The sequence below is a fragment of the Cinclus cinclus genome, chromosome Z (genome assembly GCF_963662255.1).
Source record: "Cinclus cinclus chromosome Z, bCinCin1.1, whole genome shotgun sequence".
Classification (NCBI taxonomy): domain Eukaryota; kingdom Metazoa; phylum Chordata; class Aves; order Passeriformes; family Cinclidae; genus Cinclus; species Cinclus cinclus.
In genome coordinates this window covers 277224-292671 of record NC_085084.1, presented here as the reverse complement: position 1 = coordinate 292671, position 15448 = coordinate 277224, and the positions used below count along the sequence as shown (strand labels likewise).

The 15448-nt window shown below is 55.4% G+C and overlaps 1 protein-coding gene across 7 annotated transcripts in view; it reads left to right on the top strand.

The window, feature by feature from the left end:
• Nucleotides 1-1153: 1153 nt before the first annotated feature.
• Nucleotides 1154-15448, top strand: part of PAX5 (paired box 5) — a 124969-nt gene continuing 110674 nt past the window's right edge. For 4 of the 7 annotated variants that reach the window (XM_062512689.1, XM_062512687.1, XM_062512685.1 and 1 more), the window contains exons 1-3: nt 1154-1683; nt 8714-8879; nt 13201-13398. In XM_062512689.1, the coding sequence (XP_062368673.1) occupies nt 1638-1683; nt 8714-8879; nt 13201-13398 (410 nt within the window). In that variant the 5' untranslated portion in view covers nt 1154-1637. Of the gene's footprint in view, nt 1684-4574; nt 4618-8713; nt 8880-13200; nt 13399-15448 lie in introns of those variants that run through there. The other 3 variants (XM_062512688.1, XM_062512686.1, XM_062512690.1) reach the window with 2 other exon arrangements.

The window sequence follows — 15448 nt, the reverse complement described above, 5'->3', positions numbered from 1 at the left end:
CCCAGCCGGGGGGACCCGCGAGGTCCCCGGTCTTAGGATGCGACTGCATGGAAGGCGAAGGGATGGCCGGGAGGGAAAAGACGGAGTTTGGAAACAGATTTGTGTCCATGTCAGCTCTCAGTGGGGGCTGGCGTGGTAGGGGTGGCGAAGCTGTGCCGGGGGGGGAAGCAGCCGGGAGAGACCCCCTTCGTTGGCCGGGCGTCTCTTCTCCCGGCACATTCCCGGTCCCGGAGCTCCCCGAGCGGGGCTCCCCGGACAGCTCCACTCACGGGCAGTGGCGGTGTCCCCCACTCGCAAACCCCGCTGCCCCTTCCTCGATATCAAGGCGCGCCGGCGGCCGTGGGGCAGAGGGGGAAGCTCGGGCAGGGGAGCAGAGCAGAGCCGAGCCCACCTGCGGCCACACCAGTGGATCGGTTCCGTGCCTCTGCGGGTTCCGTGCGAGACGTGCTGCGGGCCGTGAGTGTGCGTGGGTGCGTGGCTGCAGGCGCTGGATGGCGCGAGGAGCGAGGCTGCCCGCCGGGCTTGCACCCGAAATTTGTTTTGGCCTTTGGGAAAGGCCGTTATTTCCCGCTTCCCTCTCCCCACATCCCCAGTCGTTTTGCTGAAGAATAAACCACCAGCCCTGAGAGTGGTCGAAGCCCCGTGATTTTTTCCCCTTTAACTCTCCCCACCCTCACTCGTGGCCGTGGGTCTGCATCCGCCACGTGAATGGGAGGTACGGGGGGAGTAAGCCCGAGTGAAGCCCCCCCGGGGCATCAAAATCCTGCCCAGGGCCCCCGCGCCTCCACTGGCTCTTCTCCGGTGCCCGCCGCAGTCCAGGGGCTGTCCCTCGTTAAGGGGCGCGGGACAGGAAAGGGCAGGGCAGGCCCGGAGGCGTGCGGGCTCGGAGGTCTCTCGCCACCCCCAGACGCCCGCAGACCGCTCCCTGTCCCGCCCCTGCGGCGGCCCGGCCCGGCCCGGCGGAGAGCGCGGCCCCGGGGGCGGCAGCGTCACCCCGGCCCGGGAAGGGGAAGTCGGTCTGCTGAAAAGTTGGTGACAGGTCGGGGCGGCGGAGGCAGAGCGGGCAGGTGCCGCCGCCGCTGCCGGGGCAGCGGAGCGTTCGGGGGGCGGCCGGCTGCGAGCAAACTTTGATTCCTGCTACAGAACAGTTTTCCTGGGTTTTGGCTGCGTCTGGGGACATCTTGTGATGTTTTAGAGAACAGGACATGATCTCACATGGCGAGGAGCTCTTTAGTTTCTTAATCATTTCACGGTTCCTTCAGAGGCTTTTTTCCACCTAAAACGTTTAGTTTCAGCTCAGTGATCAGCTGCAAAAGCTCGGCGGGGAGCGGAAGAGTTGAATTATTCCAACCTGAGAGAGCCCCTCACAAAAAAAAAAAAAAAAAAAAAAAAAGGAGAGAAAATAAAGAAGGAAAACAAAAGAAAATAAAGAAGGGGAAAAAAGAAAATAAAGAAGACAAAACAGAAGAAAATACAAAAAAAGCAGAGAGGAAAAGAAAAACGGAAAATACAAGAAAAGAGAAAAAAACACAAAAAAATAAGAACAAAACGGAAAAAAAAGAGGGAAAAGGAAGAGGTTGCAATACGACGTGGAAACTTTTTCTTGTCTCCGTTTCCCCAAGTCCTGAAGAGCCAGAATGGAGCTGGAGAAAACCTACGCGACACCCCGAGCCGGCCGCACAGGTGGGACCCGGGCCAGGGGCTGCGGGGAGCCCGGTGGCTCCGCGGACAAGGGGGGCGCCGGCATGAGCGGGGACGCGAGGCAGAACAGGGCGGGGAGGGACTAGCTCCCCGCCAGGCCGTCGAGGCGGCGCGGCGGGCTAGCGAGAGCTCCGGATGCCGTGGAGAGGGACCCCGGTGTCCGTGTGCCCCGCGGCTGGGGCCAGCCGGGCAGCAGGACAGGGACCGGGTCTTGGCGAGAGGCTGCGGGAGCCTCGCCACGCCGTCCCTGCGGGTAGCGCGGTGGCGGAGGGCACGGAGGCGGCCTGGCGGCTCGGTGGCGGAATGCAATTTCGAAGCGATCGATGAGGCCTTTTATTAGTTAAATCGCCTGAATAATCGTTTAATCGATAAAGCATTTCATGGCGCGGCGGAGGCGGCCGAGAGCGGGGATGGCCGCAGGGGCAGCAGCACCGACAGTGCTGCCTGGGCTGGGCAGGGTGACTTGGACGGGCCGGGAGCCCCGGGACAGGGCGCTCAAAAGCCTCTGTCGCCTCTGGCTCCTGTGGAGAGCTGGGCCGAGGGGTCTTCACCTCAGTACCGGCTGAGCAAGGAGCAGAAGGAGAACGGGAGGGGTCACGGCAGGGATGGAAGCCAGGCTGGATGTGATCCGGCCCTGCCTGCCTGCCTGCCCGCCCGTCCCCTCCGCGCAGGACGGCGCTGCTCGCCATCCCCGACGGCCGCCCCGAGCCGGAGTGCGGAGCGGCAGCAGCGGCCGGCCCGCCCGGCAGTTTCGACTTCAACGAAAACTCGGCCCGCGCCCGCCCGTCCGCCGCGGACAGCGGTCCCGCGCTGGCCAGCGGGGACCGGGGCACGGCCCCGCTGCCGCCGAGACCTAAAGGGCTCAGCTGGGCCGGAAGAGCTCGCTCCGGGACGGCGGGCTGAACTCTACTGCGCTCTCGTCCCCACAAAGATCCCGTGGGAAGATGTCCGGGCGGCGGGGCCGAGGACGCCGGTTCAGCGGGGCTCTGCCACGCCGCCAGGGTCACCCGTGAGGCGAGGGAGGCTGCCCGGACCTCCCTGCAGCCGCCGCAGTGTTCTCGGCCGGGGCGACACCGCCGCGGGGCACGACCCGCGGGCGCGGCGGCCCGAGTGGAAACTCGCCATTTCCGAGCACGGCGACGACCAAGCCCCGGCTGGACCGCGGGCAGCGCGGGCAGGCGGAGAACCTCCCTGGGCGCGGCCTCCCCGCCCACGGCCCGGGGTCCCGGGGGCGCCGGGGACGCACAGTCCCGACAAGCGCCGTCCGGGCGTCGGGAGACTAAGGGCCACGGGGAGCTGCGGCCGGGTCGCGGGACGACGCAGGCGCTGGGGACGGGCCGTCGAGGGTCCCGCGGCCCCGGGCCCGCAGCCCCGACGGGGCCCCGCCCACGCCCTCGGTCGCGAGCGGCTGCCCTCGGACCGACCCCCGGGGCCCGCGGCCACGCCCCCCGCTCCTTATTGGCTCCCAGCCCGCCAATAGGCAGCGCCGCCGCGCGGCCGCCAATGCGGGACGCCAGCAAGCGAACTTTGCGATTGGCCGCGGCGCTGAGTGACGGGCCGGCCCCGCCCTCGCCGCTGTCCGCCCGCGCGGTGCTGAAGCGCCGCCCGCCGCCCCCTCCGCGCGCGCTGCGAGGCCCGCGCGGGGCGGGGTCGGTCCCGGGGCGGCTCCGACGGGTCCCCCCCCCCCCCCCCCCCCACCGCGCTGCCCTGGCCCCGCCCCCGCCCCCGCCACAACCCCCGCCGCCCGCCGCCGGCCGGCAGCGCGCCGGGCGCACCGCCCGAGCCAGCCAGGCGCCGCCGCCCCGGCGGCCGACGGCGGGCGGAGGGGAGGGAGGGAAGAAGGGAGAGAGGGGAGGGGGCGCCGCGGCCCCGGCCCCGGCCCCGGCCCCGGCCCCGGCCCCGGCCCCGTCCCGGTCCCGGTCTCGGCCCCGGCCCCGGCCCCGGCCCCGGCCCCGGCCCCGGCCCCGGCCCCGGCCCTGGCGGGCGGGCAGCGATGGTCTCGCCGCGCCGGCTCCCCAGGTCGGACGGCGGCCGCTGACGGGGCGGCCCGGTCCCGCGGGGCCGCGGCGAGCCCGGCCCCCATCCCGCTCCCCGCCCTCTCGCACACCTTCCCTCGCCGCTCCCCTCTCCCACCGCCGCCGCCCCGCCCGGCACCGCGAGTTGCTGCGAGCGGCGCGGCGGGGGGCGGCACAGGCGGAGCGCGCCGCCGCCCCGGGACCGAGCCCCGCGGACGGGGCGCCCGCCCCCGCCGCCGCCCGCCTCGGCCGCCGCCGCCGCGCAGCCGCCGGCACCGCCAGCACAAAGAGCCGTCGGGCGGGCAGCACGGGGCTCCGGTTCGCCGGACAGAGGCGCTCGCCCCTCTCCGCGCCCAGTAACGCCCCGGAGCCCGGCGGTGGGTGCTGTGCATCGGCAGCCACCCGGGGAGCGGCTGAGACCAGGGGCTTAGTCCAGGGCCGCCCCCCGACGGAGCCTCCGGAGGCTGCGAGCGGCGCGGGAGCCGCGTTCGGCCAGAGCTCTTGGATATCGCGACCCCTCCTGAGGCAGGAGTCTTCGCTTTTTGAGGGGTTTTGTTCTATTTTATTTTCACCTCTTTTTGGTTATTGTTTTCTTTTTTCTTTTCCCCTTTTTTATTTTTTTTATTTGTTTCTTTCTTTCGTTTGGTTTGGGTTTTTATTTGTTGTTGTTTTTTAGGGTTTTTTTTGTTGTTGTTTGTTTTGCTTTTATGTGTTTGGGTTTTTTTTTTTTTAATTTGTTTGTTTGGTTCTGGTCGGTCTCCGTCCTTTTTCGCGGGCTCCCTCCCCCAGCCCGAAACCCGAGCGCCGCCGGCGAATCGAGATCAGCTCGGCGAGGTCGCCCAGCCCCGGAGCGCTCCGATGGAAATACACTGTAAGCACGACCCGTTCGCAGCGATGCACAGTAAGTGGCTGCCCTTCAACTTGTCTGAGCGGCCGCGACGGGCTCCGCGCGATCGTCTCCCTCCGCCGGCCGTGTCGCGCTGCCCGCCGACGTTCTCCCCCCGCGGCACGATCGGTGTGACGGTGGACGGCCGGCGGAGGGGTGCTGCGGGAGCGAGCTGGTCCGGGGGCTGTTTCCCCGTAGAGAAAGAGCCGGTGGGACTGCGCGCGTGTGTGGATATCTGGATATACAAACACGTCTTGAGATGTATGTACAGCCATCAGTGCATATGGACGCGCGCTTGTGTTCATGGATGAATACATAGTTGTTACATACATGTGCATATCTTTATTTTTCGCCCTAAATCAAATATCCGGGGGAAAAAAAAAAGCCGCCGGGTATTTCCGACGATCGGAAAAGTTTGCTGAACGATATTCTTTCTCTTTTTCAATATTTTGAAATTTGTTAATTGGAAATAAAGAAAAAAGAACCAACACCGAAAACCAAACCAACAACTAAACGCCCCAAAACAAACAAACAAACAAACAAACAAAGAGAAGCCCCCCAGAAATCCCAAACAAATTGCACGAATGCCAAAGGCGAGGAACGGGGCTGGAGGGAAGATTTTTGTCTTTCTAAACCCCGAAGAATGGCGTCGACCGCAGCGTGGGGCGGCGGAGCGGGCAGCCTGTGAAGTTAACAGGTCGTGCGCGATGGGTTAGCCCGACATTTGTTGTGCTTGAGAGGTCGGGGAAGACTTATCCATTAGCACAGTGTTATGTGAAATGACATCTTCTCTCACGGTGAGTTAAACGCTGCATTACGGCGTGAGATTGCGAGGGAATTTAAGGTAGAACTAATCTTATTTCCCGGTATACCGCAGCCCTTCGGCTCAAAGAAATTTGTTTGCAAATAAACCTCCGAGCTCCGGAACTGGAGATTCCCTCCCTCTCTGTCTTGCCCTCTCCGCGCTCCCCGTTCACCTGCCCATTTCCCATCCCTCTTTCCTCCGCTCGATGTCTGGGGTTGAGCGGGGCTGGGACGGAGGCCGGTGGAAGCTCAGCCGCCCCCGTGAAAGCGGACTTTCCCTCTCGCGTCAATACAGCGTTCGACCCTCGCGTTTATTTCTCTCTCGGCACTGAAGCAAATCACTTATTTTCAAAGGCGAACTTTAAGTTCGGAAAGCCCTCTGGGCGCGGTGCGGGGGCGGGGTGCGGGGTTGGGCGCGGAATCCCCCGCCGGCGGAGCGCCCCTCGCCCCGGGTGGCGAGCGGACCTGCAGCCCGCGGAGGACTGGGTCCCCGCGTGGGGCCGGACACTCCGGGCAGGAGCAGCCGCGGCGGGTTTCAGCGGCGCCTCCGCCATCGTTCGCGGCTGAGGAAAATCGATGTCGTCCTCAGGAATTTCGGGGCAAACAGAAGGAATAAAACCCCAACGCCGGTGCCTCGTCTCCGGTCCCGACCGCAGCCGGGAAGCCTCTGAGGCCGTTTGCTGCCAAGCGATCTCCGCACCCGCGGCTCCTTGGGGGCGTGAGGGTGGACGTGGGGTCGGGATCCCTGTGCAAAACGGCGGAGGAGGACGGAGGGGAGCCGGCTGCTGCGGGAGGAGGGGGGTGGCAGCACGACCACGGGGAACGGTGGCCGTGGCCGGGGCGGTCCCGAGGGAGATTTGGGTCCTTTCTGGCGCTGAGCCGGTCCCCGCTGCCTTATCGTCCCGCGTGGGCAGAGCCGCTGGCCGCCGCCGACCGGGGCGGCGGGGGCGAGGCGGGCTGGGCAGAGCGGGAGCGGCCCCGACCCGCGCCAGCGGGTCCCCAGCACGGGCTCCCTTGGCTTCCACTAGCTCCCCGCCCGCCCCGGCTGCACCGTGGCTCGGGGTTAGGCCCACGGACCCTTCATCGGGGCCTGCCCCTCCCGAAATAGCCCCCGAGCCTCTGCCCGTCCCCGTTCCCCACGGAGGACCCGGGTGCGGACAGGGCCGGGGTGGGGCGGCTGCCTCAACCTCGCACCGAGCTGCGGAAGGAGCTCGATGCCCCCGCGGCTCCGGCAGCCCCCGGCCCGACGGGGCCCCCGGCCCGCAGCCGCCCGGGAGCGCGACCCCGGCAGAGAGGCCCCGGCGGGCAGGAGCCGGGTTCGGCGCCGGTGCAGCCGCCCAGGGCTGAGGCAGGTTTGGAGGAAGGGACGGCCGTGGCCCTTTTGTTTCCGACGCCTGGAGGGTCGGTGCTCCCGGCATGGGCAGGCCCGGTTCCTGCTGGTCTCCGGGGACTGGGGACAGGCTTCAGGGTAAAGTCTGCCCTTCCCTGAGGAAGGCATGTCTTAATGATGCCTTCTCTATCCTTTTCTTCTGTTCTTTCCCTTTCTGTGTCTTTTTCCTTTCCTTTCCTTTCCTTTCCTTTCCTTTCCTTTCCTTTCCTTTCCTTTCCTTTCCTTTCCTTTCCTTTCCTTTCCTTTCCTTTCCTTTCCTTTCCTTTCCTTTCCTTTCCTTTCCTTTCCTTTCCTTTCCTTTCCTTTCCTTTTCCTTTTCCTTTTCCTTTTCCTTTTCCTTTTCCTTTCCTTTTTCCTTTCCTTTCCTCCAGTCCCCTTTTCTTCCCCCCTTCTCTTTCTTCCCTGCTTCTCCCCTTGCCCGGCCACCATAGCAGGCTCTTCCCACTCAAACTGAACTCACTCTGTGCGATTCCTTGCACTTAAAGCCCTGAGGAGCCGGAGGTTTCATTTCCCGCAGTCTCCCGGGCAGGTCCCGCTTTCCTCTGCCACTGAGCTCTCTCGCCGTCCCAGTGTCCCGGGCACCGGGGCATCCATCCAGGCAGCTCCCGGCGCACGGGAGGGGAGCACGAACCCGCGGCTGGGCCGCTGGCAGAGTCTGCCTCTCCACCGATGAAGGCAGAGCAGGTTCTTGTCTGCTGGCCACGGCGTTTAACATCACATATTTCATGGGGGTTCATTGTGTGTCCCTACAATGTTAAAAGCTGTTTGCAAAGTTTGACAGCAGTTTATCCGTAGGGAAGTAACCAGATTAAAATAAAAATAACTCTGTATATGTATTTTTTAAAACACTGAGGCATTTGGCTTGCCAGCTTATTCAGTACAGTTCCAACCCTGTTCAGAGAGATGTTCTCTATTACTTTTGTTCCAGAATTTGTGCTATCTCTATGGCTTGTTTTTAGCTTCTCCACTCCTCTGTAATATAAGTAGTTGAATGAATAACATCATAAGGCTTAATTATATTAAATTCTAGTATGTGGGATTAATGTGTTTTCAAGGAATTTTCACTGTTTCTCTGCTGTTCCTCTAAGTGGGTCCTGTATCCCATCAGATATATAATTCACTTTGCTAAAGGTGAACAGTGAAAATCTCCTCAAAAAGGAGTCATACACTGGGCTTGCCTAAGTATTCATGTTTTGTTTGTGGGATCATAGTATCTGCCAAGACTGCTTTAAACTTTAGGAGCAGAATTTCTTTTCTCTCTTTCTCTCTTTCTCTCTTCCTTTCTCTCTTTCTCTCTTTCTCTCTTTCTCTCTTTCTCTCTTTCTCTCTTTCTCTCTTTCTCTCTTTCTCTCTTTCTCTCTTCCTTTCTCTCTTTCTCTCTTTCTCTCTTACTCTCTTTCTCTCTTTCTTTCTTTTCCCCTTCCCCCACTTGATTAATTCAAGGCATCTGGGCAGAACCAAAACAAAACACAGCGTATGTAATTCCAGGTATCTTTCTGCCCGTAGACAGAGGCAGTATGTGGGCTGAGTGATCACCCAGCCTTATTTTCCGCTGGAATCTCAGAGCCTCTGCTCCACGGGACAGCCCCAGGCCTGCCCCGGGAGTTTGTGGCTGCGCGGGGCGACTTCGGGGGAAGGGTGGCTCGCCGCCGGGCGCCGGATGTGGCTGAGGGGCTCCTCGTGGCCCTTTTTTGGAGGAAGCCCCATCTGCATCAGGCAGGAGGGTTCTCCCCTCCAGAAAGTGTCACTGCGGCGGTGAGGTCACCTCCCTGCTCCGCCTGGGGACATCGGACCGGTTCTGGGGAGCGGCTCCCAGCGCCGCTGAGTGCTGGGGCTGGAGGTTCTGCCCAGCAGAGACATCTGAAACTCTCACACAGCTCTTCTCCGGCCCTTCTCCCCCTCCCCTGTGTGTTCCAGGACATGGAGGCGTAAATCAGCTGGGGGGTGTTTTTGTGAACGGCCGCCCTCTCCCTGATGTCGTTCGCCAAAGGATCGTGGAGCTCGCCCACCAAGGGGTCCGGCCGTGTGACATCTCCCGGCAGCTCCGCGTCAGCCACGGCTGTGTCAGCAAAATCCTCGGCAGGTAAAGGGGGTCGGCAAATCCTTCTGTGTCCGTCAGGAGAGAAGTGTGGTGCCAGTCCCAGAACCAGAAGCTGCGAACAAATGGAGACGGGAGAGCAGTCCAGTGAGGGGAGAGACTTCCTGAGGAGTCGTGGTTTTATCTGTCTGATGTGGGAAGAAAGAGACAATATCCGCAGGTCTTGTGAGCCCCTGTTACCGTTTCTTGTAGGTAATTCTAGTGCAAAGTGTAGAATGCAACTAGTACTTGCTGAATATATAGTGAATATCTGCTCTGAACAGGAAGGGAAATATGGGAGTCATATTCAGCAAAATGTGAAAAAACGCAGAAGTTGTGGAAATTACTTCTTTTACTTCTCGAATAGAACTCTTCTTAAATAATATTATCATTATATATTTCACCAACAGTGCAGCATGTGCATTCATGCAAGCTCTTCTGCAATCTGTCCCACTGTTTATAATCAAATGTCTTTTTCCAGTCTTCTACTGGATTAAGAGAGCACAGAACACCCTAAGTAACTAGTAATAATCTTATTTTGGCTACTTTAGGAGTAGCTCTCTGTTCAGCCAAGACCTGGTTTAAACACTGTGGCAACAGGATATTAAACTCTGAATTAATATTATTTCCAAATTGCCTTTTAAATTTCGGCGTAGATTCTGGTTAAAAAATGACTTGTTTGCTTTTTCCCTTTTTGATTTCTTGATTTTCTGTGCAAACCTAAACTTAATTTGTGTAAATTACAGTTTCCAGAGGGTTTTGAACCCCAGGTATTCTTACAGATTTGGAAAACATATATTAAAGGGATTTTTTTTTACAAAGTGTTTTTCTTTATCATCTGGAAAAGTTACTTACTGACTTGTTTGCTAGGATTTCACTGATAATTTAATTGTTTAGAATTTTGCTATTTTTATTTTAATTTTTTCCCAGTTCCTAAATATGCTTTACTAGGCATAGCACAGCTGCAAAGATGATTAAGGCAATTTTTTTTTTTGTAGTATCACACAGGGGATGTGTTGATCAATTATTGGCTGTATTAGTGTTAAGCTTTGTCAGAATCACAGGCCCCTGGTTCTGCAGGTCTTGTCAGTGTTTTCCACAGAACCATCTTACCTCTACTTGCCCAAGCCCGTGAGCAGCTCCTCCACATCCCCACTCAGTTTGAGAGTTGCAGGGTGCAGGCTTCCCTCGGTGCTCCTGCTTCATCTCCCTCACATCTTCCTCTCAGGGATGTGCCTTCCCTGCAGCCCACACCCACTTCTCCTAGTGGAGTTTTGAGGACACAAATGACTTGAGCTGGTGTCAAGAGGAAAACTTTCCCTGGGCTTTATGCTGCCCACCATGGGCTGCTTCACTCAGCCACAGCTCCACATGTGCAGCGAGCACAGGCTCCTGCTCCCTGCCGGGCTGGCATGCTTTGCCTGGTGATGGTCACTGTTGCACTGGAATTGCCAGCAATTCCCACCAGGACCAACATGCAGCTTGGAAGCAGGCATTTTATTTACCCACCAGGCAAAAGTCTGATGGTTTTTCTTCTGGCAGTTTAGGTCTCCTCTTAGATATATTTGCACTGTAGAGCTCAGAGTGAGGTTCCAGAGCTCTGTCATTAAAGTTGTCAACAATAAATTGGAATTTCATAGCTCATTATTTTCCTAACTAATAATTACAGTGGGTAAAACATCTCTGTAATTGCATGTCTGTGTGTGTATGTTTTCTCCTATGTGTGCATGTGTGTGAGAAATGGGAATCCTTATGATAAATCCTTGCATTTGGAGTTTTATTATCAGAATTTTCAGTACTAGATGGAGATTTAAAAAAACATGCAGAGGCAGGTAGCTGTTGCAGGGCAAGTGAAGCTCTTAATCCTCAGAGGAGGGTGCTGTGGTGGTGCCCACCCTACACCTGCCTTTGTAGCTCTCTGAAGCAAAAGGCCCTGACCTCCTGCACATGGAATAATGCTGGCTGCAGTCACCCTTGCCTTTAAAAAGGAGATGGGAGTCAGGGATGCTGGAGCCATGCAGCCTGCAGTTCTTGTGGCTGCTCCCAGATTCATGACCAGGGTGGAGAGGAGGGGGATGTCCATGGCAGAGCAGGGTGGGAACTGTCCCCATTGTGATGAACTCCCCCTGCACCCAGGGAAGGGGAGCTGGGCCAGTCCTGCTCCTCCCATGCAGGGCCAGCCTTCCTGTGGGATCACCTGGAGGCTATGGGAGCAGGCAGGAGGGCAGAGTGGAAGAGTTTGGGAGTAGAGGTCTTGCTGCCCTGAAGGCACCAGAGCTCTGTGCCGTGGCTATGGGAATCTCAGAGGTGCAGTGCTGTGCTGGAAGGGCCCTCCCTGGCTCTCCTGCCCTGCTGACCAGCCGTGGGACAGCAGTGGCTGCTGTGCACAGACATAGCACCCTGTGCTGATGGCAGTGCTCCTCTTGGCCAGGCTGTCCTGGACTGCGGGGTACTGACCACGGGCACTGTTGTGAAAAAGCATGAAGAATATTTGTGAAATCCATCATTTTGACTAGATCTAAGAGAATTGTGACTCTTTGTCTGGTAGTATTTACAGTGTTGTCTGGCTGCATTCTCCATCCTCCTCAAAGAAGTGGTGCCAGCAACTTCAACCTCAAGGCTTTGAGGTTAGAGCTGCAAGAATTTAGAAGGTTTATGGGCTCTGTTTGCCGTTGATTCATCATGTTCTCACAGAACTGCGAGGGGAACTAAGTTTTTCCCCTCTGCCCTAAAGTTCACAGCATTTAGGGGCAGCAGGAGGGTTAATCCATCTCTAACACTCAACGCTTGCCATAACTGATATTGCATGAATGGCTCATGGAGACTGGTAATCAACATTTGTACACAGTGTACCTGAGAACAGGTATGAACAATTCAGTGTCAGTCTCTTTAAAGGAACTTCAGGCCCTGCACACAGAGCTCTCCCAGAAATACTGAGAGCAGGTAGCTTGTTAAAAATTTGATGAACACGATTGCACATTTCAGTGAGGCAGACTTTGGCAGTGCAGACGGTTTCTGTGCTCTGCTCAGGCTAGAAAGACAGGGAATTTTTTTTTCTTTTGTATAATGGTTATGTCAGGTAGTTGCAGAGAATATATATTAATAAGCAGGCTTATCTTTCTTGGGAGTTTTTTCTGAGCTAGAAATGTGGGTACAGTGAGCAGTTGTGATTGAGCTGCTGCAAGCCCAGCCTGGTGGGCACCTGGTTTAGAGGCTGATGGAGTCAAGGTCTGCTCTGTATGAAAGGGGTGTGCAGGATTAGGCAGCTGGGGTGGTAGCTGGAGGTAGGCATGGGGTTTATTTTTCATCTGCGAAAATTCACAAGATACAAAGAAATTTGGGGCTGTGAGAGGAATGCAGCATGGAGGAATGCAGTCTCATTCTTGGTCTCCATTCCAGCCCTCAACATGTAAGATGTGACTTCTGCTCTTAGCAGCATGTTCAAGACTAAACAAACTATTAAAGAGGGAGACTTTCAGGGCCCAGGGATCTCAGCTGCCATGTATTACGGCAAAGCTACCAAAAGCAGTCGATCTTGTGTGACATACATGTGAAGAAATAGATTTATTTTGGTTTAAGGATCTCATTCTCCATCTTTCCTGGGGACATGGCATCAGCAGAGCTGCTGCTGGAGGTGAGGATGCTGCACCCGAGGAAGTGCTGGTCACAGAAACCGACCCCTGCCTCAGCTGGAGCCCTCTGGAGCATGAGCAGCTCCCTTTCCCTCAAAATTTGTTATTGAAACTACTGAAAACATAGTGATGAAAAGGATACATTTTGAAAAATAGGAACTATTAAAACCACAAAATACATATTAAAAACATAAAACAGGAAAAAGATGTGCTGGTGTATTTATTCCAGAGGTGCAAATAAAATACAACATCTAGCCTTCATTTAACTTTGAATCATAACAAGCCGTAGATATTAATGACAGCATTTCTGTAAAAATGGTAATTTGCTACAAGAGTCCACTGCAAAAAGTGGTCTTTGGTGTGATTTGTTTCTATTATTGCCAGTACTGCTGATTAATAACACACATTTTCAGTTAATTTTGGATCTCAGCATGCCCTTTAATCTTGCGTTGTCTCTTTTGTCTTGCTATTACAGAAAAAAAAATATTGTATCCTAAGGCCCAATTCCAATTACTATAAGTTAATCTATTAGGTCATAAAGAACCACACAGGCAGAAAACGTGTATGTGAAAGTGAAGATGTATCTCAGGATTTGCTGGGGTTTGGTTACCTTGATATGATGTTCTCTGTAAATCTCAGAGCATGTTCTCTGTTTGTGTGTGATAACCAAAGCTTTGTTTTGGATGTTGTCCCAGGTATTATGAAACCGGGAGTATTAAGCCTGGAGTGATTGGAGGATCAAAACCAAAGGTCGCCACACCCAAAGTCGTTGAAAAAATTGCTGAGTACAAACGCCAAAATCCCACCATGTTTGCCTGGGAGATCAGGGACAGACTCCTTGCTGAGCGAGTGTGTGACAACGACACCGTGCCCAGTGTCAGTTCCATCAACAGGTAAAGCTCAGTGTGGTCCTGGGGTGGGATGCTCCACAGAAGCACTATCACCATGTCTTTGTCCTGTAGTAGGACTGGGTGCTCGGGGCTGTTTGTAAGAAAAGCAGCTTCACCTGTTTCCCTAGGGCACTTGGGGCTAGGGAGCAGCTGTGTGCTTCCTTTGGTGACTGAAGCACCGTGGATGAGGAGGCTTTCCTAGGAGTGGGCAGGTTCAGCCTCTGCTTCTTTTCCATCCTATCCCCTACCTGTGAGTAGGAGAATGGGAATGCTTGCTGGGAATCCCCCAATGTGTTTGCTATGAACAAAGCCCCTGCTCTGCTCTGTGGGGTGGGGTCTCAGTGGGACATGCTTTGCCCAGGGGAGAAGCTCAGATGGCCATTGAGTAGGGTGACAGTTACCTGGGAAAGAAAGGGACCCAAGGTATGGGTCTGAGGTACCATTTTGTCACCTGAAACCTGATTGGTGTTGCTGACATTGGCCCGGGCCTGTGTGCAGTGTGAATATCAATGGGGGAATTTAGTTGGTAGTTGCTGAGGGCCTCTGCTGTCTGCTTTTTACATTGGGGAACTTAAGTAGCCTTGAATTGCTTCTGTAAAAATGCAAGGGAAACTCATTTGGAGAGACTCAGTCCCATGTTTGGGTGATTTGCCATGTCAGGGCTGGGTTAGGGGCTCTAGCCTACTGCCTTGTCCATTACACCTTCTGTGCTCATGGCTTCCTCCTGAGTCAAGTGATGTATAAGGCTGGAAAAACCCAGTGAAATACTATGTGAGATCTCCAGCTCTGCCAGAGCAAGAGTAAGAGATGAGTACTTGAACAGCAGAGCTTTTGGGCACCCATGGCCCTGGCAAGCAGGGTTCTTTGATTTTCACTCTGTTCCAGGCTTCTTCCTCACCATCTGATAAGATGATTTTCACTTGTGCAACTGCATGCAAATTCTTCGAATGCAGCTCGCTATAAAATGTCTCATTTGTGTTCAGACGTGAAATAAATTGATGCAATATTCTTTTATTGGCTATCCCAATCTGATTTGCATTCACCGAGTTGCTGCCTGAGTAGCCGGAGTGGCTTCCCCAGCATTAGTAGAGAGAGCAGTTTCTGCCTTGATGGACTGAATGTCGACTCATATGTTTGTGGAATTAAAAGAAAAAATGTGTCAGTTCACATGTGGCCCTTGCTGCTTGGAGGCTCCAGAGCAGCATGCTGTAGCTCTATGGACGTGGTGTCTTCAATATAGAGAGGGTTTGAGAAATATTACAGACACCAGGAAAAACAAAGCAAAATATCAAATACCTAAGGAAAAGCTCTGCTTCTATTGATGCCAATGAGTCATGTGAGAAGCATGGCTGCTAAGAGCATTCCTCTACTTGTGAAGGAGAACTTCACATGTCCACAAAAAAGCTAACAAAAAAGGCAGTCACAGCTCTAGGTAAAAGGGAGATTTAAGTAGCCTCCAGTCATATTTTGAGACAGTTTCCATGTTCTTCTTGCTGCATGCTTATATGTTTCCACACTCATAATGTCCACTCTCTCTAGTGCCCTTGTATAAGAAACTCAGTTCATGACCTGTCACCAAGGTTTTTGGCTGTAAATCTTTTTTGGCCGTAAATTCTTTCTTATCTGCTTTTCTCTCCAGCTAAGATATTCTCCTTTTCTCAAAGGTTTGCAATCCCTTTTAAAAGATGCATGCAATCTGTTGGAGTCAATCTGTTTACCCAGAGATTTGTTTTTGCCAGCCTAGGAGCTCATAGTGAAAACCCAGACTGAACAATCATGGGACAAAGAACCTGGAATTCACATCAAAACACTTGGCTTCAATGATGAATCCTACAGTTCCAGCAGTCTGTGGGTTACATCCTCATATTTAACATGGAGTGTAAACTTTGGGGCTTTGCTGGTGGGAAAGAATGCAGCCCCTGCCCACAATATACTTGTTCACCACTGAAGTACAAAGCAGGGGCTGCCTGCTCAGCACAAACCTGAGCATAGATCTTGCTCCCTGGCTCCTGTCCTGCTGCAGTTGATCTTTCTGCACAGGGGAGGATGGAGG